The sequence below is a fragment of the Anser cygnoides genome, chromosome 10 (genome assembly GCF_040182565.1).
Source record: "Anser cygnoides isolate HZ-2024a breed goose chromosome 10, Taihu_goose_T2T_genome, whole genome shotgun sequence".
Classification (NCBI taxonomy): domain Eukaryota; kingdom Metazoa; phylum Chordata; class Aves; order Anseriformes; family Anatidae; genus Anser; species Anser cygnoides.
The window spans coordinates 15,603,928-15,626,193 of NC_089882.1; the positions used below are offsets into that span (position 1 = coordinate 15,603,928).

Here is a 22,266-nt window from a genome sequence, read left to right on the forward strand (position 1 = left end):
TGAGCCGGTGGTATCTCTGTTGCACCAGCCTTTTGCAGGTGAAACTCTGCAGGCCCACAAATGATCCAGCACATGCTGTGCTGTGTAATTGTGGAGGGAAAGCGTTTATATGTAGTAACGGGTCATGTCTGGATGTGGGGAGAAGTGGAAGCTATAGGTGTGTTTTCTTCAATTATTCTTACTCCATTTTGCATTTGTTTTGATGTCCACTGTGGACTATTTCTCTGTCTTTGTAGGAGGAAGAAGAGCAAGAGGAAGAAGATGATGATGAAGATGATGATGATACAGATGACCTTGATGAGTTGGACACAGACCAGCTGCTGGAGGCTGAGCTGGAGGAGGATGAGAACAATGAGAATGCTGGTGAGGACGGAGAAAATGACTTTTCTCCCTCTGATGATGAAGAGCTTGCCAACCTCCTGGAAGAAGGTGATGAGGGTGAAGATGAAGACTCTGATGCTGATGAGGAAGTTGAGCTGATTCTTGGAGATAGTAAGTGTGTACGGAGCTTGGTGACCAAAGGTGGCCTTGTCCTCTGTTTGATGTCATGACAAATATGCAACACCTGACTGAATTGACCTAGTTGACTTTCTCCCTCGATAGTATGAAAGGCACAGTTCATCATGCTTGTTCAGCTATGGCCTCTCTTAGTAATCTGACAGTAAAAACAGTTCTTATCTGAGAGAACAATTGTGAGTTCTGGAAAGGAAGGCGTCTCCTTTCTTCAAGTGCTCCCAGGTACATGTGTGAGATCAGGCCAGGAAACTCCATGTGAAGAAGCCTTGTCTGATTGTTGCCCATCCTGCCCTTTAAGGGGACACTGGTTGTACTGTTGCTTCACCTGTCTCCTCTGCCTTGCTTGTACCTGTAAGGACAGAGAAACCTTTTTGCTCCTTGGCACTGTTCTTTCTCTTTTGCAATTGCTTAAAGTGCAAAGTCAACAGGGCATTTCTGGCTTTGCTTCCTTTTTTTTAAACTATTTTGTTGCTAACGTAACTTTGAGATAAAATTGAAATTGTTCTTTTTTTTTTCTGGCATTCCATAGATATAGAGGCTTGAAAAGTTAATAAAGTGTGTGTATAGGAAAGAAAGGTCTGAACTCTATCTAGCAATTCAGTTTGGAAAAAGGCTTCACAAGAAAGAGAAGGTGAGTAAGGTAGCGTCAGGCTTGGGATTTGTGCCTTCAGATTCTGTTCAATTTTTGTATTATTATTTTTAGCAAGATTTTTAAGTATGTGCGGCCAAGCCACTTAGATCTTTTTAACTTCCAAGCTGTGAAATGGGGATGATATAGTTGCCTTAACTTAAGAGGCTGGTAAGTAATTACTGTGTGAGTTGATTGAAGCCTCACAGTGATAGGGGATTCACATGAGAGCTAAAGGTGGGAATTGGTCTTCTCTGCCAAAGCGCTGGAGGACTAAGTGTGCCAGGCCTCTATTTTGGCACTTATGTGGCTGGCACTCATTCATGTCCCTCTTTTCCGTTACAGTGCAGCTTAGTCCTCTGACTTCTCTAAGGGCGTGACTACATCAGGTTGATACATTTTTTTTTTGTGGGGTCAGTTCTTTTGAAGGTGGTAGGTGTACTATGCAGGACCTTGTTGGACACTTATGTAGCACAAATTCACGAACAGGGTATTGCACTTGTGCATTCTGGGGTTGCACGTAACTTTTGCCTGACGTTGCCTCACGACATTCCTGACAGCTCCACTTGTGTTTTGTCAGAGGGTGCAGGGCTCGACACTATTGAAAGAGCACCCAGCGTGCTACATCTCGAATTGCCCAGAATGGCAGTTCGGGCCAGTAATTCCAATAGCTATTCCTGTAACAAGACTGGGTGCTACCTGACAGTTGTTCCGAGTGTGCTCTGCGGAGCACTGCACGTTATGAAATGGCCACACCTGCATGCTGTTTATAGGTACAGCCACTTGATCAGAGCTTGGGATCTGTTACTGCAGTAGAGCTGCAGCCAGCCCATACTGTGGCTGTGGGTTGCTTGCAAGCGTCTTTGGGAACTTCAGGCAGGGAGAGCAGCTGTGCCAGGCTGGATGTGTGGTCCTTGCACAGCATGTGATGAGTGGGCTTCTGTGGCTGCTTCTTTGTGGCTTCAACTTTGGCTTGCTTTTGTTTCTCGTGTAGCGAGAGCAGTTAAAATCTCCCTCTCCTTTGCTTATGCTGTGGTCCTGAGCTAAAAGTGGCAAGGGCAATGATGACCAAGACATAGTTGCCAAGTACAGATAGGCTTGGTGATGAATTTAGAATGCTTTCTACTGCCAGCCTTTGCTCTACTTCGGTTGAACCTACATAACATACAGTGGGTGTGTTTTAAAACAAATTAATTCAAAAAATAGTTGAAGCAGAGAAGTGAGTGGCTTCATTTCCTCATGCTTTAGAAGAGATTTTTTCCTGTTCAGGAATAATCCATGGAGAAATTTTTAAGTATGAATTTGTCTTTCTCCTCCTTTGTCACCACTTTGGGGCAGGCAGACCTGTTTATCCTGTCCAAAGCAGTTTGTGTGCTGTGCACGTCTCCCAAGAGCTTGTTCTGGGCCAGTGGGGTGTCTTTTCTGAATGCAGGTGGGGATGTACGATGGAAGAAAACTGTGAAATTCTCATCTGTGTCCAGGAGAGGAATAACCTGGGAATGTGCTGAATTCCAGTATCTGTGACAATGCCTTTCAGCACCTCCTGGTGCCTTGCAGCAGCATGGCTGACTTGTTTCCTCAGTTCTCCTTCTGTAATCTGAAGTGGCAGTTTCCAGGCGTGTCTATAAGCTTCTCCCAAGCATTTTGTTGCAATCAGGTTTACTTATAGACACAGAGCTCAAAACTGTCAGGTTATGTGGTGGACTGGAGCATAAGGAGCTAGGAAATCCCCTTTCAAAGCTTTCCTCTGGTGTTAGGGAAGAACTTTTTCAGCTGCTTTTTTCCAGAGCTCGTGGATTATCTCCCTTGTACTTCTTTCCTTCTTACTGCATGCGTGTAGCTGCTGCAGCACCGACTGGTGTTTACCAACTCCCCTTGCGTTGCTGTAGCTGCTCAGGGAGCGCTGAGGACCCCTCAGTTTGGGCTCAGTGCGATGGCAGGTGAGACTGGAGCTGGTCCCAGCGGAAAGGCAGACAGAGGTACGAGGAGGAGCGTTCCCAAGCTGCTGCTGCGGTGGCGGTTTCCTGCCCTGCCGCTTAACAGTACAGGCTCCTGGACGGTCTTGTACCTTCCCTGAAGCTTCTTCAAGCATTTCATCAGCAATTGCTCCTCCACTGCTTGTTCCTTACGGAGAGAATCCCACACTCCTGAATGGGTCTGGCTCCAGTAGTTGGGTCTGTCAGAGACCTTGTGCATGCAGGTGAATTGAGGCCAGAGGTCACCCGGTGTCCAAGGCATTTTAAAGCAGAAGGACAGGCCTACCAGAGGGCTTCACGGGAAGCCTGGGGGAGAAGGGCTGGGCAGCAGATTACGGATTGCCAGTGTGGTGTGGGATAACCGTATCTTCAACTCACTTTGGCATTCCATTTTTCTCTTTATCTTAGAGGTGTCTTCAGGGAGGAGGGTTGGGGGAAAGGGTTTGTGCCCTTTGCTGCTTGTCTGTGATTTTTTTTTCCTAAGGAAAGCATCTGAGAAGGGGTGAACCTTCCAGAAGGTCTGGCTTACCTTAACAGGCATTTTAGAGTTCCACTATAACTGAGATGGCTAAGAGGAAGTCTCGGTGTTTTTCTTTTAAAACTATTTTTAACACCTAGTTAACTGCAGCATCCAATGAATTCACGTAAGAAAAAGAACCATCGTCATCTCCAAGGTAAGGCAGGAGGCCTTTCTGCCAGAGCTGCTACCGCTTCCCTCTTGTACAACTGAGGGAGGAGAGATTTTCTAAGTTAAAAAGCGTGTGTGTGTGTGACTGCTTCTGGCAAATCCTTTCGTGTCCTCATTCCATACCACAGAGAGGAAAACCAGCGAAGGCACAGTTTTCAGCAGTAGGCTGCAGGTCACTGTTAATAAGTGCCATGTAGTTAAGTTAATTTATGGTAACCTTTGGGGTTACTAGAGGAAGGTGCTAGTCTTGAGTGTACGGATTACTTCCCCCTCAGCGGGGAGGTCTCGTGCTGTGCTGTGCTGTGGGGAGTGTCCTTTTCACGCTGATAAAGTCTGGGTCCAACCTGCTGCCTCATGAGTTAGCCCTGTGTACATGACACGAGGCCATGTTCCACTGCATCAGTTTGGTGGAACTGTCCAGCTTGCTTTGAAATAACAGCTGTGAGAAATGACTGCAGATACGTCCAGCTCCCAGCACGAAGAGCTGCTGCACTCAGATGTACACCGTAAGTTGTGCGGGCAGCTCATGTACAGGTCCCTTCCTGCTGGCATCCTTCTCTCTATCTTGTCATGGGAGAATACTGCCAGCTAATGCTGCACCTGTGAGAGCTACTCTTGACCCTCTGCTCTAACAGGGAGAACACAGCTCTGGTGCAGATTTGCTAACTGCTTTTGATTGATTTGAAATGCACGAATGGTGCTAGCTGCCTTCCTTATTGCAGAGGAGTTTCTGGTCCCAAGCAGGTGATGGCCATCTCCTTCTATGACTGCATTGCCTTGCTTAGCCACCCTGACAGCCGTGTTTGTGCACCCACCAAGCCTAACCTACGTGTCTCCTTTTCAGCTGACAGCTCAGATAACTCTGACTTGGAGGACGACATAATCTTGACTCTGAACGAGTGAGGAGCGGCTGCCAGGCGGGGGTGTTGGCAGGAGGAGACGCTCCCTTCCCAGCAGAAGACTGGAGACCAAATTGGAAACCGATTCTGAGCACCCCGACCCTTTTCCTCCTGGGAAAACCTGAGGAACTCCAGCCCATCCGCTGTGTTGGTTTGAGTCAGTTTGAGGCTCGGGACTAAGTCCGAGGCTCTACAATAAAGAGACCTGGGGTTAGGCCTCTTTTCTCTCTGCCTTTTTTTTTTATTTTTTATTTTAGGCTGAGATGACTCTCCTCTTCAAGGAAACTTCTGAAGATATTTCACAATATATTTTCTTTGTATAAAGTTCTTTCCTAAAGAACAGAAATAGTTTTATATAAAACCAAAAAAAAAAAAAAAAGGCAGGTGTTCTAGTAAAGAGGGGATGAACTTTGTATTCCTGTAGTACCTTGTTACCATGGGGTAGGTTTGGGGGAGAAAAATTGTTTAAAATTAAAAAAGAGGCATTTTTATGCAACTACAAAATGAAATAAGAGGATCATGGTTTCTAAAATGGTTGAGGAGTGAGAATATCTTTATTTTAAATATGATTTATTTTTTAAAGAAAACACAACAGGTGTTAGCCACCTGCTAGTGTGCCATGTGTTTCAGATGCATATGTCCCCCAGGGAAGAGCCCTGGGGGTGTTTGGTAGGTGAATGTGCAGGCTGCTTAGAGTGGAGATTCTCACTGTGACACCAGCTGTAGTGGGAGGCTGAAAGCCTGGCGTGGCCTAATTGGAGCCTGGTATTCCTGGGGACATGGGAATCTGGGGTTAAAGTTGGAGCCCTCTTTCTCCCCTCTGCCCTTTGTGGTTCAAGTTTTTTAATCTTTTTTTTTTTTTCTTTCCCTTTTTGCCCTCTGTGTGGAAACTGCAAATTGAAGGCCTTTTTCTTTAATGTAAAGTGTATTTATTAAAAAATTAAATAAAAGGACATTGCTTTTTGAATTGTATACACACCAGGAGTGGGAAGTCCTGTCTCTGTCTATGGCTGTGAGCTGTAGCCGTGCATTCCTCTGCCACCCCTGCAGAAGCAGCGCTCTGCGTACCAGGAGAGCAGCTAGGTGTAGCTCCTGGCTCAGCTGCAATAAGGAAAGGCAAAGTAAACAAAGGGTGAGATTTCAGAGGGTGCAGGCTCCACCTGCTGCTCCAGTCCACAGCAACTCCTGGACCTGCAAGACATTTCACAGCCTGTGGGTTCAAATCTGCCTTCTCGGTTTGCCTGCCAGCCTTGAATTTTCCACGGGGGTGCAGGCACCACGGTACCGCCTCGTCATTGCTTTGTGGGAGCAGGAAGGGGCTGCTGGTGCCAGGCTGTGATTTTGTTTAAAGGTGCACCAGGACATCCACGCTGCGGTTCAGCTGCAGGAAGGGCAGTGAGCTGCAGGGAACTCTACCGCCTTCCTGGTGTGTTTCAGAAGGCAGAAGCGGCTCTGGGACTCTGTTCACATGTGGTTTGGCATTATGTAGATTGCCTTGTGGCTATACTGGCAGAAGGCAAATGAGGTGCTCCTGTCTGTACTCGACAACAGGCCCTGCCCTTCAAAGGGGGGAAAATATTGCAGTTGAATGTGAGTTCAGTGTGTGGCACACAACTGCAGAGCTTGGTTCTGTGAGTCAGAGCTCAGAGGTAAGTGTGCTCATCACTTGCTTGGACGAGGCTGCTAAAAGCATTCTTTATTCCCAGGTGTTCAGTTAACATCCACTCAACTTCTTACCCTTTCTCTATTTTGGCCACTTTCAGCATAGAGCTTGAGGCAGAACAGGGAGCTGGAGGCTTCTCACTCCTTGCCACTACATCAAGTTTTCCACCAAGGAACTGTGCTCATTTCAACTAAGGCTCAGCATTTCATTGCTCGAAGAGGAAGAACTTTCTTTTTGACCAAGAGAAGGGATAGCGTTTCTTCGTTCCAGCAGTACTTCTACAAGCAGTACTTATCCAGGGCTGCTTGTTAATAATTAAAAAGAAAGACTTCTTCTACAACTTATAATGGATAATTGTACCCTACAGAGTCGATAAAGATGAACAAGTTGCGATTACTACAGCATTTAAGACCAGCAACTGGAGCAGCATTCTGATTAAATAGGGAATTGAAAAGTGGATATGCCATCCAGCAGCTGCGGAAGCCAGCCTCTGCCTTATCAAAACACATCTTGTGCAACTTTACCTTAAAAAATGTGCTGCTCTGGAGGAGAGGAAAAAATAATAATGTGTGTACTCTACTACTAATAATGGAGGAGAGATATGGTGCCAGATGTCCATATCGTGTTCTGGTGTTATACTGCAGCTATAATCAGCTGCATCTGTTGTTGCTTCGGGCCGGGCTATCTCAGAGAAATTTGCTGACTAGTTTTATGAGACAAACAAAACGTCTAGCAGGGAGAGCTTGTATTTACAAATTTGACTTGAAACTGGGGCACTGTAAGTACGTGTGCGACCCTTCCCTCCCACAGCTATCGTTCTTGACCAGATCCAAAGGGAGCGGGTTTGGGACCAGTGCAACTGCAGCAGTGGAGGCAGGACCCGGCTCCTGCAGGCTGCACGTCAGCCATGCAGCCCCTCTGAAGCAGCCCCTGCGCCTGCTAGGGGCAGATGCTCAGTCTTTCTCTGCTCGTGCTGTGTAGTGGTGCGAGCCCAACATGCGGCTGCTGGGGAGTTCCTGGTTTGGGGCGGGGGGAGTGATTTTAGAGGCTGGGAGCAAAATGGGCATTGGGAATGGAGGCATAGCAGGGATTTTCTTCATGTTAGGCTGTAATGCTGCAGGTAGCTGGGGTGTAGGGGAAGTCTTGGTGCTTCTAAAAGGGCTTCTTTCCCCAGCATCGTAACTGCATCTATTTAAAAGCACAGTGTTCAGAGAAGGTCCTGTAACAGTCCTGGATACACACAGCATGTTGTCAGTCGCAGGCAGGGCCAACACCTCCGTTGTGGTGCCGTGTGGTTTTTCTGCTGTACAGCCACTGCAGCTGGTGGCTTGGTGGGGCTGGAAGGGGCATTTCAGTGTGCTGCCAGCTGCCTGAAACACACACCGACGGCTGCAGCAGAGCGGAGCCTCTGCACAGAGGATGCTGCGGCCCTCCCGCGAGATGGGCAGAGGGGAGGCTGAGCCCCAGCCTGGCCCTCTTCCTACCGACCTGGCCCAGGGGCTGCTCACCCTGCTTGCTGTGCTCCAGCGCAGGGCTCTAGAGCTGCACCCGCGGCTCCGTGGCCATCGTGCTGGAGGCAAGCGTGGTGGGGCAACAAGCTAAGGCTGGGCCGTGTTTCTTTTCTAGCAAATAAAGACAGTCAACAACCACTGTTCGGAGAGGTGATGTAAGCCAGGATAGCTACAGATTAATTTTTTTTAAGATGTACTTAATTCTAAACACTGATGCTAGAGAGTGGGTGCTGTTGCTCTCCTTTTGTGTTTTTCCTCATGTGCTCTAACTTTACACCTGTTTGTGTGTAGGAGGCAGAGGTGTTGCTCATGCACTCGTGCAGACGTGCTCACAGCAGTTGGCCACATCACTGGAAACAGAAAGCCTGCCATTGACAACAACTCGCCCAACCCAAAGCAGGACAATTTTTGTATCCTTAAAAAAAGAAAAGCTGTATTACTGTTTAATTGTCTCAAAAAGGAAGGAGGAGAGTGGGTATTTCTAGTGGTTCCCTGGCTTTGTTGTTAGGTAGTTGCAGCTTTTGTCACTTAGGGACTCCTTTTTCTTCCCACCCCTCACACCGGGCCCACCCCCAGCACAAGCTGCGGGGCCCCGCCAGCCAGAAGCCGCTGCGGCAGCCGTCACCACGCACGCTGCCGCCGACTGCGTGGACACCACCACCACGGAGGATCCTCGCTGACAAAAAGCTCTGATCACGCTGACTGGCCATCAGGGGTGTTTAATAGCACTGGGTTTCAGATCACACTCGGCGGTTACAGGCGGTGGCACTTGGCACTGGCCGCATTACAACAGCACCGGGCACTCGGTCACAAGGTTAAAAGCCAGTGACCGGGTAAAGGCAGGCCGGGCCCGGCCGCGGTGGGCACCCAGTGGCACAGCGCAGCGCTGCTGGGGACACGGCTCGGCTGCTGGGACAGCAGCACTGCCCCGCCGCTGCCAGCGCCCCCAGCACGCGCCGTGCACCCCGCGGGCCTTGTCCCTGCACTCGGGCCTCGGGACAGCAGCAAGTTTTCTGGGGTGCCTCAGCAAGTGGAATATCCCCTCATGAGCAAGCTAACGCGTCAGATTTACATCTAGCATGATCACAGTAGTAGATGTTAAAAAAAACAAAACACACAAAACCAACCATACTTGATATCAATACATTAAATTAAGCAACAGCTCATACACCATCACTTGATGATGTCCCTACTGTGGAACTGCAGGGTTAAAAAAAAAAATAAATTAATTAAAAAAAAAAAAAAAAAAAGAATAGAAGCATCGTTAGGCTGAGTTATGCTCCCTGCTATATAGGTTTTTGCCACCAATCATACCTGAGAACAGTTTTAAAAGGGCCTTTGGCAGCTGTCAGCACGTGAGGCTGCTCAGTCTCACACGCACGCACGCACGCACGCACGCACGCAAAAGCCTCTGGGTCTCCCAGGCTTCTGCTCACTTGCTTACCACCAAAAACCACAACAAAGAAACCCTGCAAGTTTAAAGAAACCTTTTTTTTTAAATAAAGTAGTTTTTAATTCCACACACTTCTGTAAACCTCCTAAAAAGAAAAAATTAAAAAAAATCTATAGACATTGTTTCAAAATACTAAAAAAAAAAAATTATCCCCAGTGTGGATTGTAACTCAAGTTTAAAATAGTTACCGCATCCTTAAGTTACTGCAAAAATCAGAGCTGCAGGTGTCCTGGCTTTGCTCCTGAATAACGGTCCCATACCATAGCTGGGCAGGGTGAAGCAGCCAGCCCAGCTTCAACGCCCAGCTTTGCTCTGCAGGTTTCCTGCAGCCACAGACAGGTGCTGCTTGTGGTAACGCTCCCTGTTTTCTGACAGCCAGACATTTTTCTTTTTGTAAGCTTGCAACCAAGTTTTAACTTTAGCAAAAAAAAAAAAAATTTACCTTTCAATAAAGGATTTCAGATAGTGCAACATGATTGACTATGCAAAAGGGCACATATAATTCACAAAAAAACCTTCACGCCCTTTATTTGCTTGTCTACATCTAACACAGGCCCAACAGGGTTCCCACTTCATTGACTTTTTTTTTTTTTTCCTTTTTCTCCTGCTTGATTTTTTTTTTTTCCTTTTAAGAAAACCAGGAAACCTCATTTCTTTTTTTTTTTTGTTGCTGTTGTTTTTTTGCCCAAGAACTTCTGACCGAGCCACATATCGGCTGCTTTCGAACCTCACAGAACCGAGTACAGAGTTGACTCCTTAGCAGCAAACTTTTTGCCAAAGTATCAACTATAATTTTTTGTTGCGCATTAAAAAACATTTCTGTTCTTAGTCAGGATTTGCTTCCTTGGTAGCTGGCTTCCCGGGAAGCTTCAATCCACAAATAGAGAATCAACAGGAGTGCTTCAAGACTTAAATTTGTGAAATAAAAAGCAAACAGAGCAAAAAAAAAATTAGCAGGACCAGTCTTTCCGTCTCTCATCCATCGCAAAGAGGACTCCCCTTCCCCTCCCACCTTGCAGGACACACAGACTGAGGAGGGGCAGGAGGCTGGCGGCTGCGGCCGGCACCTTCCAGCTCCTGATGGCACAGGGGGCGGCCCTTTCCAGGGCCATAAAAACTAGGATACTGCACAAGTTTAGAAATCCATCAGTGAACAAGGCTTTACTGACAACTTTTCATACAGTTAAAAAATAAAAATACAGAACAACAGCGGACAGTGTCACATATTAAAAACGAATAAAATGGGCTCTATTTAAATGGTATTAAAATTAATTAGAAACTAAAAATCTTACCACTTTGGTCGAGGTGTTTTGAGCCTCCACCAAAATGATCGGCCTTAAAAACAACGGGGCTGTGTGACACACAAAGAAAACATGGAATTTGAAAAGACAGTGTGGGCTAGGCAGTGTCTTTGACTATAACTATCACCATATGTTCTTCTTCTAACTTTCCCAATGTCCTTAGTGCTGACTGGAGGTACTGCTGAGAGAATTCACAAGGAGGGAACGCGTAAAGCATGCCTGTGCTGTCTCTGCCCTTCGCCCCTCCCACGGGCAGGCTGATAACCCCAGCAGCCTGCTTCTGTTTCAAGTAGGAGACCAGATTCCTGAGAAGCCGTCGCTGCAAGCCAGGCTCTACAACAGGGAAGGTCCCCTCAGCCCCTGCGCCTCCCGGGGCGGACTGGGTCGCCAGGAGCACAGCGTAGCCGTTGGGGCTGCCTTGTTTGATGCGGCGAGTGACTTCATCCAGCTTGGGCTGGTCGAGCCGAAGTCTCTGAGCGATTTTGAGCTGCGTTAACTTCCCGCCGGACGAATGGTCTTTAAGGAGTCCGTTGATGACGCCGAGGTCTCCCTCCAGGATGTGCATAGAGGTGGGGAAGCAGCTGTTTTTTAGCACAAGAAGCCCATTCCAAGCAAGCTGCAGTGTCTGAGCATACTCCGATAAATTCTTTAACTTTTTGGTCTCTGATTTTGGCTCCTCGTGAGTTTTTGATTCCGATTCGCCAGTTCGATGATTGCGTTCGCTGTCCCTTTTTTTAGGCTGCGGAGCATCGGATGCCTCACGATGGGGCTTCTCCTCAGTCGCGTGACGATTGTTCTGAAGGGAGTTACTCTGCTCTTTCTCAGCTCCGGATTCTGTAGTGTGATTCTCTTTGCGAGCCCTGTCTGGGCTGCGGTCTAAAGCTGGCCCACTGGCCTTTGTCCTGCTTCTGTCCTCGTAAGGCGAGTGAGTAGTCCTCCCGCGGTCACTGGAAAGGCTCCGGCGTTTCCGCCTCTCTTCCCACGGTTTGGGCACGGTGCGATCGCCATCGCCGCCCCAGCGCTCTCCGCTCCGGCTACGCACCGATCGGCTGTAGCTTTCCAAGTTGTTTCTGCGTTCAGCGTTTTTGGCAGGGCTGGCCCACTCTGCCTCTGCAAAGCTCCTGTCTCTGTCCGAGTACAGGAGGTGTGGAGGAGTCCTATCTCGCACCCGCAAGTCTTGCTCTAGGCTTCGGTGTCTGCTGTACCCATCAGCGAGCAGTTCATAGTGCACGGGGAGAGGCGCGGGCTGGTACTGCTGTGGGTATCTCGTCTCTTCTGCTTTGGCAAAATCCACTCGAAGTCTCCTCTCCGGTCCACCCAGAGGAAAGCCCCTCATCTGCGCGCAGGCAGCCTGGGCAGCATCCAAGCTTTCGTACTGGATATAGGCAAAACTGTCTCCCTTCACATAGTCAATAGTCCTGATGCTGCCGAAGCGGTCGAACTCCCTCGCCAGGGCAGCCAAGGAAGTACTCGGACCGAGACCACCCACCCACAGCCTGGTAGTAGGGTTGGCTTTACCATAGCCAATTTTGATAGGGTTCCTGCCGACAACGCGGCCCGACATCGCGACCTTGGCCCGGTGCGCCATGTCTAAGTTTTGGAACTTGAGGAAAGCGTAAGCCCCGCCCTGGCCCCTGGCAGGGCGCTTGATCACCACTTCTTCGATGATGCCGTACTTCTCGAAGGCGCGCCTCAGCTCCACCTCCGAGACGTTGTGGTCCAGGTTGCCGATGAAGAGGTTGCGGGTGGCTCTCTGATCGTCCTCCGGCATCAGGTCTTCCTCCGCCACGATGGGGTAACTGTAGGGCCGGCCGCGCTCGTCGTACAGCCCGTAGTAATCCAGGGCCCTCTCCCGCTCCCGGGAGAGCCCGATGGCGGCGGCTTCCAAAGCGAAGGCGGCTGCCGCGGCGTGAGCGTGCCTCGGCCGCGGTTCCCGCAGCAGGGGGCTGGTGACAGGAGACAGCGACCTCTGTTTGTACTGGTAGGTGCTGTGGATGGGCGGCAGGTACCCCAGGGGCTCCGGAGAGGGCGCGGGGGGCGGCGTGCGGCTCCTGCGGCCCCCGCGCAGGTACACCGGCTCCACCTTGAGGGGCCGATCGTAGAGGAGCAGCTGCCGGGCCCGGGCGTGCCGGCGGGCGTCGCGGGCGTCCCCGGGGTGTCGGAAGTTGACGTAGGCGACGCGGCCGAGCTCGGGCGTGTGGGAGAGCTTGACGCTGATGTCCCCGGCGCCCCCCCCCGCGAAGCGCTGGAAGAGGCGGAACAGGCCGTCCTCCAGCAGCTGGTCGGGCAGGGCCGCGCTCAGCCCGCTCACCAGCAGCGTCTTGTACTCGCAGGACCCGGGCGGCTCCCCGGCCAGGCCCGCCGAGCCCCCCAGCGGCGCCAGCAGCAGCGAGGGCGCGGCGCCCGGCGGCGGCCCGGCCAGCAGCAGCGAGGGGGCCACCACGGCGCCCGGCAGCGCCTTGGCCTTGGGCACGCCGAGCGCCCGGGACGACGACGACGACGACGACGCCGAGGCCGAGGGGGCGGCCTGGCTGCCGCCGCCGCCGCCGCGGGCGCCCGAGGCCGAGCCGCTCCCCGCCGGGCGGTGGTTGGAGTCGCCGCCGCCGCCGCCCCCGGCGCGCTCATCGCCGCGGTGGCTGCGGGAGCCGGAGCCGGAGCCGGAGCCGCCGCCGCCTCCCCCCCGCCGCCGCCGCCGCCGCCGCCGCCGGGCGTGGGCTTGTCCCGGCTGCTGCGGGAGGCGCCCGAGCTGCGGTGCGGGCCGCGCCGGCTGCTGCTCTCGCGCTCGCGCTCGCGGGGCCGCTTGGCGGCGGCGGCGCGGCCTCCCCCGGCCCCCGGCGGGCTGGAGTCCCGCTCGCCGCCCCGCTTCATGGCGCCGGGGCCCGCGGCTCAGGAGACGCCTCCGGCGGCCGCCGCCATCTTGGACAAAAGGGAACGAAGGCGGCTCCGGCCGCCGCGCCGCGCGGGCCCCGCGTCATCACCCCGCGCCCCGCCGCATGGCGCCGGCACCAGCGCGACGGCGCCGCGCAGCGACGCGCGCGGGAACGCCCCCGCCGGCGGGCGGCCAATCGGGAGCGGCGGCGGCGGCGCGCGCGCGCGGGAACCCCCCCCCCGGCGCGCGCGGGACGGAAGGAGGGAGGGAGCGGTGCGAGGGAGGGGCGGGGCCCCGCAATGACGTCACACGGCAGGCGGGAAACCGTCGGCAGTTTAATGAGCGTCCCGTACAGCGCGCGCCGCCCCCCGCCGCCGGGCCCCGCCCCCCCTCCGCCAGGCCCCGCCCCCCGGCGCCTCAGAGGTCGGCGCGGGCGCCGTGCGCGCGCGGCGCGTACTTGGGCATCAGTTCGTGGATGCGGCGGATGAAGTCGCCCTTCTCGGCGCAGCCCTTGCACGCCTCGCCCCACTCGTCCAGGATCCGCCGCAGCTCCTTGACGCGCAGCTTGCGCAGGTCGGCGGTGCTCAGGTCGATGTGCTGGTCTGCGGGCAGAGCACAGCGGCGCACACGGCTCAGCGGCCCCGGGGGGACGCGGCGGGGCCGGGCCGGGCGCGGGGGGCGCAGCCGGGGCCGCTCCGCAGGGCTCGCCCAAGAGCCGCGGCCGCAGCCCCGCCCCCCCCCCCGCGGCGCGCTGCCCGACCTGCCCCATCCCAAGGAGACGCCGAGCGCGGCGCTGCCGGTGCCTGCCTCGGGCAGGTGAGTGGCTGTGCAGCAGCCAGGAAGGGTCAGCGGCCAGCAGTCCCAGCTGAGCGCCTCCACAAAGCTTCCTGGGGCACTGTGGAGAGCCCCCCGGGGCGTGCAGCTCACCAGGATTTTACAGAATTTCAGACCGGGTGAGCGCTTTTAGCATGCTGTTTTACCCCAAACGTCCCAATACCCCAGAAAGGCACGGGCAGTTTCCCTTGCGCTGGCAACTCACCGTATTTTAGTTCACAGATCTGACTGTCTTTCTTCTTAAGTTTCTCACAGATCTTTTCCACGGGGATGTGATGACTCATGGGCTTTGACACCTCATTAATGATTTTGGTGGCTGCATCGCTTGTGGCCCCAACATAATAGCACTAGAGGGAAGAAAAGAATGAGGTGGAGATGCATGGAGAAATGCTTCTAAAAGGAGGGTTTTCTATCCGTCTTCTCTCCCTGCACAGTTACGCAGCTAGATGCTTACAGTGACAGAACTTTCCAAGCGACTGCTATACATGGGCAAAAGAAAGCCTATCTCTGAGCCAAGGGAACTGAGCAGGCACTTCCCGTCACGCTGCTTCACAGCTGTCGAGGCTGGTTGTCTTGTGTCTCAAGTTTTTAAAAACTTGAATTGAGTTAATGAAGTCTTCTTCATTCAAGGAGAAAGACGCTCTGAAGCATTTCCCCTCCGCATTTCTCATGGTGTCCCTCTGCCGTTCTCTTCTTAGGAGAGTTCAGGGCCTTTTTCTTGGGGCTCTTCATTCAGGGATTGTCATCTGTTTTTACTTAAGGCAATTTGGTTTTCCTTTATTTAGTTTTCAGCTAAACAGCTGAAGAGTGCAAGTATTTAACAGTTTATATTACACTCCAAATACAGTTTGGCAGGAAAGTTCTACAGCAACTAAAAGCTTTGTAATCCCCAGCGCTTCAGTAACAAGGAGTAATAAGGTCAGCCAGTAAGATGTCTGTTGACAGATACATACATATACATTTCAAGTGAAGCGGTCGTACTCCTCGTCTCCTCTTACAACAACAAGAAAGAACAGAGGAGACCAATTGCAGCCACAGAGCTAGGCAGAACACCCCCCTGGGAGGGGCACACCACACTAACAAAGAAGCACTGGTTTCCTCTCATTTGCCAAGCGTTCTACAGTTTATTTCCTCCAGAGGCAAATACTGTTGACTACTACTTACCAGCCGGTTCTCTTTGCCTTTTGCCTCTTTGCAGGATTTCAAGAGCTCCTTTTCAATACTGGCGGGTGTGAACTCAACACCGTTGTCCTTTAGACTCTGGTAGAACCTTCCCAGGAACGTAACGCACACTGGAAGGGAAGATGGATGGAGTTATCTGCCTCTGCAGTGCAGCTTTCAGAAGGCACTTGTAGGGAAAGAGAATAAGGGATGCGGAGAACAGAACTTTTAGAAGCTGTGTTAGCAATCAGTGACTTCGTAGGTGTTCCAGCAGGTCTTTCACAGCACAGGTCAATCAGCACTATGCCCTGATATTTCTGGTGGAAACCATGGGAGTGCCCGGTGGCTTTTGTACACTGCATTGAATGAGCAGCAGCGTTCAGCTGTGGGGGGCACAACACAAGACAGTGCCCGAGGAAAAAACATAAACTTAAATTTATGTCTTATTCTTGCTGCTTTGGAAAGCAACTTGTCAGACTACAAGTTGAAAAACAACCATCTACATGATCCCACTCCAGCCTGTACAGTCTCTAGTAACATGATATCACTGATCACTCAGTTGTTCTTGTTCCCAGGTGAATTATTTCCAAGAGAAAACGCTACCCATTGTACACACTCGGCATGTTTCTCCTCTCATTTCCCACAACTTTCTGCATCAGTTTCAAACAGGGCAGGGTTAAAGGTAATGAAACTCCCACGAGTGCCTCAGCGGCTGAGAGGACAGACCCAAGCCCCTGCCTGCGGGAAGCGCACACGCAGCGTAGTTGTTGCACCGTCCCCGTGGCAGCAGTCGGGCAGCTCACGCTCCTGGCAGAGCACAGCACAGCCGCGTGCAGCAGGGCAGGGACACGGCTGCGGGTACTGCGGCCAGCGGGGCGACTGCCTGGGAGACCCGGCAACTTGCGGTGCTTCGGCTTTCACCCGTGCAGCTGCTCGCACAGCTCGCCTGCCAACAGCGGCACCGCTGGGACCGGGAGCTCGGCGGCTCCACCAGTTCCTGCGGCAGGACCCGTGGACTCCCAGAGCTTCCAGGTGTGAGGCTGGTGCCAGGTACGGCCTGTCCCTAAGTGCTGCGTCCTGTGTAATTTGGCTTTCCCAACGGGAAGGGACAGGCAAGTGTCACGAGCTTGTGTTCAGCTCCCAACACGAGCTGTGGCACAGAAAACCGTAAATGCAGGAAATCAAATACAAACTTACTCTCGTCACATTAAAGCTGGCAGCGATTACGAGCTGGACCTTTTGGGAAAATATTTTCTGTACGCACACAACAGCATCATTTACCTCACATCAGTCTGTCTCCAGCCACAGACACACACTGATGGCCCCTGTGCGCTGGTTGGAAGTGAAAACCTTCGGAAAGAATAGAGACGCTGCAGGCGGCGGTACCGGTGAGTTCCTTACGGCCGAACCCCGCTGCCGGCCCGGCCCGGGGCAGCGGCCAGGAGCCTCCTCGCTCTGCGCTCCCCCCGCGCCCCGCCGGGCCCCGGCACCCCGCAGCCTCCCCTCGCCCCGCCCGGGAGCCCCGCGCCCCGCGGCGGGGCCGTGGCCGCGCAGCTCGGGCTCCGGCCGCCCCCCGCTGCCCGCTGAGGGGCCGCTCCCGGCGGCCGGCCCGGCCCCGCCGCGGGGCTGCGCCGCGTCCCGGCGGGCGGCTCCGCTCCGCTCTCCTCGCCCGGCCGGGCGGGGCCCCGGGGCCGCCCCCCCTCCGGCCCGGCCCCACTCACCCTCGCACTCCCCGTCGCGCAGGGCCCGGCCGCCGGCCGGCAGCAGCAGCAGCAGGGCCAGCGCCGCCCAGAGCCCGTGGGCCGCCCGCATCCCGCCGCGCTCCGCGCCCGCCGCACCGGCACCGGCACCGCCGCCCCCGCGCCGCGGCCCGCTCCACCCGCTGCCTCCCCCATTGGCCCGCTCCCCGCCCGGCTTCCACGCCGCCTCCTCCCATTGGCCGGCCCGCGGCCTCCACGGGAGAGTTGGCGGCCGCTGATTGGGGGAGGTGGCGGGACGGGGAGTTTCTCCGCCTCCCTCGGCCGCCATTTTTGTTAAGGGAAAGGCGTCCGCGTGGACCCCGCCGCGGCTGGCTGCGAGCGCCATCTTGTAGCGGGGCAGGGCCTCACACCCGGGGCGGGGCGGGGCGGAAGCGGCCTCGGGGCCCGGCCAGGGTGGAGGGCAGCTGTGGGGTGCAGGCGGCCCTGAGGGACTCTTCTTGCTGCCAGGGGCCCGCAGCGCTTCGGCCTCGGCGTGGGGAGAGCTCCTGGCTGTGCCCAGGCACCCAGGGGCTGTAGGGCTTGGGGGGAGGAGGATGCTGCGGGCTGTGGTAAATGCATTTTGAGTTCCTCCATGCTATTGCAGTCACTGCATGCATGGCTTGTTCTCAAAGCCATCACAACAAGGTGCTAGGAACTGCCCTGAACAAATAGAGTCTGTCGTTTACACCATTTTGAAGTTGTAGGGAGGAATGCGCACCCCTCGATTGTTATATCGCAGGGCTGTATGTTTAACTGCGTGTCCAAGGATGCTGTTTTGTCAAAGGAGACAATGTCGTGTAGCCCCATGCTAATGAAGCCAGGAATGGAAGAATGGGGGCTTGCTTAATCACACTAAAAATAGATGTTGTTGAGTGTCTTTGCTTATTACTGTGCAAATTAACCAAAACGAGTCTGGGGGCCCTTCACAAAGACTGGTTCCTGACAAATATGGGAACCTGTCTCAAAAACCAGCTGAGACCGACCTTGTGGTTTGGACAAGAACCGAGGAGCAGCTGAGTCTGTACAAAGGCAGGGGGTCAACCTGTGGTGATGAAGCGTTATCAACCTTCATCCCCACGACCCCCTGACAACCACCACCAGAAGGCACTGCACAAGCGCAGACAGGAGGAGTTTATAGAAATGACTTCTTGGAGCTAATTTTAATACAAAGCAGGGATAGGTTATGCATATGTATAGGCGTATTGGGAAACTTCAAGCATATGTAACTCTTTACTGCATATAACCAGGGCAAGTTGCTGCGTTGGGGTGCGCATGCCTTTGGGAGCTATCCTGCATGCGCCTGGCGCCAAAAGAAACCACATACCTACTTTATAACTCATTTGCTTTGAGTTGTAGCGTTCTTCCACGAATCACTAACAGGTACCCTGGTGGGTGCGACACTCACCTCAGCGGGTGGGGATGAGGAGCGACCTTGTTCAGCAAAGGTCACCTGGCAGGTGAGTAGAAATAAGGACGGAAACTATATCTGCAGGAGGATACTCAATTAATTCCCTCATTGGAATAAAGAGGGATCTGCAGGAATGAGGAGGGAGGTGAGATGTTCCTGGATGTGAGAATTTGGGATAGATAAAATGTGGGTGGCGTTTTACATTGTGATTACTGAGACACAAAGCCTGTAGGAGCCAGTGATTAGGATTTCTGTCCCTATTCTAAATTGTCCTGTTATATTGGTTAAACAGCAAGTATTAACTCTCTTTTGGGGAAGCTGCTAGTGCTGTCCATGAGGGCTGCCATGCCCCCCAGGGTGCTGAGAGGGGCAGAGGGGTTGTGTTTGTTCCTCACGCTCACAGTGGTGTTGGGCTGTGGGTTTGTTCATTGTTTTAGCTAAGCCCAATAGCACTGAGGAAGTGAGCCCTGGGAGACAGGCGAAGTACTGTGCCAGTGAACGATGACCGAATTAAAGCTGGAGCACATGGCTAAGCGAGGAGTAAAACCTTGGGTGACTTCTGGTCAGCTCTAAAAGCTTATGGAGCTGGTTACGATGGCAGCCCAGAGTGCCACGATTATGGATGGGTAGTGCAGGTGGTTTGCTAGGAATTCAGTGCCGCATGTGACCAAGTTCTGCAGGCCCTGGGTGTTTCATGGTGAAAGCTAGGCATAGGTATCTGGTCACGTATGAGTGAGGGGAAGGGAGGGTAGTTTGAAGAATACCTAAACAAAACATTCCCTTTCAATTTTGCATGTGGAAAAGGATGATGGTTAGAGAGTGAACCATTATGGAGATGCAGATGTTGATTCCAGCATTTACATGGTTTACTTGTTTTCCACATTGATAACCGCCAAAGTTGGGATTGAGGTTGTTTCTAGCCAAGCAATTCCTATTTAATTTAATAAATATTTGCCTTGGGGAAGGGAAAAAAAGAATGGGAACCGCATATCTCCAAACCTTAGGTTTTTGTGCTGAGCATGCCTGCAAGGTATGGTTTTGGTGGGCTAATAGTATGAAGGGAAAGTGTGAGCAGGGTAGGGCTACCAGGGGATCTGGTTTATGATCAGCTCTCCGACAGGAGTTTGATAGGAGGTTACAGTTATGGCAAGGGCAGCATCCTGTGCTTGTGGTGAGGCTGAGGGGACAATGAAATGCGGTGTTTGCTAAGGGTGGAGGTGAAACCAGGTTACATTTTGATGAAAATGTAGCACAGAACTGCCCTGACTGACTTGAGTAGGAGACATAGTGGAAACACTAATGTGAATTTGATTTTACTTTGTGTCAGGTGGATAGAGAAGCCTGTGAAAAGGAAAAAACAGCACATCAATTCTCTCATGATAGTAAAGACAAAAGCTGTAGACCTTTTGAAAGTGGGCTATAATTTGTGTGTATATGTGTATATATATATGTGTGTACATATATATATAATTGTACAAATATCATTCCAAACACTGTCCAGTGAAGCATTTGCTAGTACAGTGCATGCTAATGCAGCTACAGAAATATATAGAAAAATAAAACAAAGAGCTTGCTGTATGCCTGTAGCTCATTAGCCACACTGGAATGGGCTAATGAGATTGCCCTGACTTTAAGGCTAGTATGACTACCAATATGTACAGTAAATAAAACTGTGCATGTATGTCCATACCAATGGTAAATATGTGAATGAAGTCTATGAATTCATAAACGGTTCTTTTAATCTATGTGGTAGGCTGCAGCATGGAAGCTAGTTTCAAATCACAGTAAAAAGTGGTGGCAGAAGAAGCCAAGTAATTGTTGGTATAGAATATGCTGCTTTCCTGCTAGATCAAGGAAGACAGTATTCAGCATATGCTCATCTAACGAGACCGTGGTTCCTGAGGTAAGCACAGGGGGTGAGAGGAGGACAGTGGTGAATAAGCAGGTGGCGTGGATAAAGGTGGTGGTGGGACAGCACGGGGCTTACATTAATGGCTGCAGGATAACGGTAATTTGAAGGAGTTAGCGAGAGCCTCAGGGCTGCTGATGCTCCCGCTTCAGCGTAAGGGAGTCCATTGCCTGCCGCATGTGGGACTCTGCACCAGCTAAGCTGCCAGCTAGTGGGAGACAGGTTGTGCAGTGCCTGCTTGTTCAGCTCCACGAAAACCAGGAATAGGAAAAAAAAAAAAGTTGAGAATACTCTGAAGCATGCTATTTACACAAAACTATGCTGTGTCTGGGGCTTCAGTTGTGAGAGGTGGAAGACAGCAGCTGAACTCTGCAGGTTACGGAGCTGTTGCACAGATCCGGTGCAACGGTGCAGGCGGGGATGGTCGCATCGCAGACTGGGCACCCCCTAATGGTTGGCACGGTGTCAGTGAAGAAGCTGGGATTTAAGACAACTTTCTGCTGAGCAATAAAGTTCAGCTGCCTGAAGTTCAGTGATGGGTACCTTTTTTTTTTTTTTTTAAAGCCTCTAGGAATAGAGGTGTATTTGCACAGAGGTGGCTGAATCTTTATGGGCTAGGTTATCATATTTTCTAGAGGTTTACTTATCAATTTCACAAGAAAATTCATACTGTGCTACACAGGTCATATATGGAAACTGCTGAAGCTCTGACTTAGCTAGGGCGAAGTATTTGGCTAGGGTATTTAGATTTCAATCTGACTGTTGTGGCTTAGTTTAAATAAGGTATTTGGCTTGCATCGAAACAGTTGTTCTTTTGGCTTTAATGGCAATGAGATTTAACTTGTTTAAAGCTGAGGGCTTCACCTGTCTTTTTGTACCAAATATTCATTTCCTATGCTCCAGTAGCAGATTTTTTAGCTGAATTAAAAAACAAACAAACAAAAACCAGACTTGGTAAGTTGGGCTAAGAAGAGATCTCAAAGGGAGTGCTTTATACAGACACTTTTCAGGTGTCAGCTGAACACTTTTGCCATGTTACCTGTACTTTCAAGTACAACTCATTGTATTTTTATGTGATTCATGGGGTATGTAGTTAATGAAGAAGTGGGGTGCAGATGGCAGTCAATGTACACCCCAGTTCCAGTTTAAATTACACTTTTATTATATTTTACTGCTAAATGGCTTTTGGGATGAGTTTTAAATATTTTTTTTTGTTGCATTGTCAAGACAGGATGGGAGAAATGGGTTATTTTTTCTGTCTCCTGGGCCTTGACCTGATTTATTAGTTCTAATGGAAGAAGATGGGCATCTTAGAGATTAACTCTCATGTAGTAATGACTATAAATTTTAGTTTCTACATCTTATTCTTTCAAATCCGTTCTGTTAAAATGATTGGTATTTAAATATTTAAAATTGAGAAACAAAATTGCTGCCAAAACGTCTTGCTATTGCATAAAAATGTGAACTAGGCTGCCACTCAGTGCATCCCAACCCAAGCAGTGAGGTACCTCTCAAGGAACTGATTCAGCTGGCGTGTGGAAGTACTCCCACAAAACTCTTAAAGCTTCTGCCATACAAGGAGGTGCCTTGGGCTGCTGCAGGGGGTAGCGGTGCTGCCCCTCTCTGACAGCCGCCTGTCTTGTGGTGACCAGCTAGAGAAGCCTGAGGATAACCCTGTCAGGAGGACAGCAATGAATGTACAGCTGTACCA

General features: G+C 51.7%; 3 protein-coding genes across 7 annotated transcripts in view; 1 reads left to right on the forward strand and 2 right to left on the reverse strand.

The window, feature by feature from the left end:
* DCAF1 (DDB1 and CUL4 associated factor 1) overlaps positions 1–4,923 on the forward strand; it is a 57,242-nt gene extending 52,319 nt beyond the window's left edge. For 3 of the 5 annotated variants that reach the window (XM_013191990.3, XM_013191989.3, XM_067002958.1), the window contains exons 23-24: positions 237–492; positions 4,653–4,923. In XM_013191990.3, coding sequence (XP_013047444.2) covers positions 237–492; positions 4,653–4,711 — 315 coding nt within the window. In that variant the 3' untranslated portion in view covers positions 4,712–4,923. Of the gene's footprint in view, positions 1–236; positions 493–4,652 lie in introns of those variants that run through there. The other 2 variants (XR_010833870.1, XM_067002959.1) reach the window with 2 other exon arrangements.
* Positions 4,924–10,468: 5,545 nt separating this feature from the next.
* On the reverse strand, positions 10,469–13,591 carry RBM15B (RNA binding motif protein 15B). Its single transcript, XM_013191917.3, is given in 2 exon segments — positions 10,469–13,314; positions 13,317–13,591. Coding segments are annotated over 2 exon segments (2,769 nt in total). The 5' UTR covers positions 13,504–13,591; the 3' UTR covers positions 10,469–10,732.
* A 228-nt stretch (positions 13,592–13,819) lies between these two features.
* On the reverse strand, positions 13,820–17,599 carry MANF (mesencephalic astrocyte derived neurotrophic factor). The gene is made up of 4 exons (XM_067002964.1): positions 17,221–17,599; positions 15,503–15,630; positions 14,544–14,685; positions 13,820–14,106 (listed from the first exon to the last, which is right to left on the reverse strand). The coding sequence occupies exons 1-4, from the start codon at positions 17,582–17,584 to the stop codon at positions 13,922–13,924; spliced, it is 819 nt and encodes a 272-aa protein (XP_066859065.1). The 5' UTR covers positions 17,585–17,599; the 3' UTR covers positions 13,820–13,921.
* Between the last annotated feature and the right edge of the window lie 4,667 nt (positions 17,600–22,266).

Excerpts from the sequence above, each read along its gene's own strand:
- MANF (XM_067002964.1), bottom strand. The coding sequence starts at position 17,584 with ATGGCGCTCGCAGCCAGCCGCGGCGGGGTCCACGCGGACGCCTTTCCC. Across the intron at positions 15,631-17,220 it reads GCGCGACGGGGAGTGCGAGG|TGTGCGTTACGTTCCTGGGA; the intron begins GTGAGTGGGGCC and ends CTTCCCTTCCAG. Across the intron at positions 14,686-15,502 it reads AAGGCAAAGAGAACCGGCTG|TGCTATTATGTTGGGGCCAC; the intron begins GTAAGTAGTAGT and ends TCTTCCCTCTAG.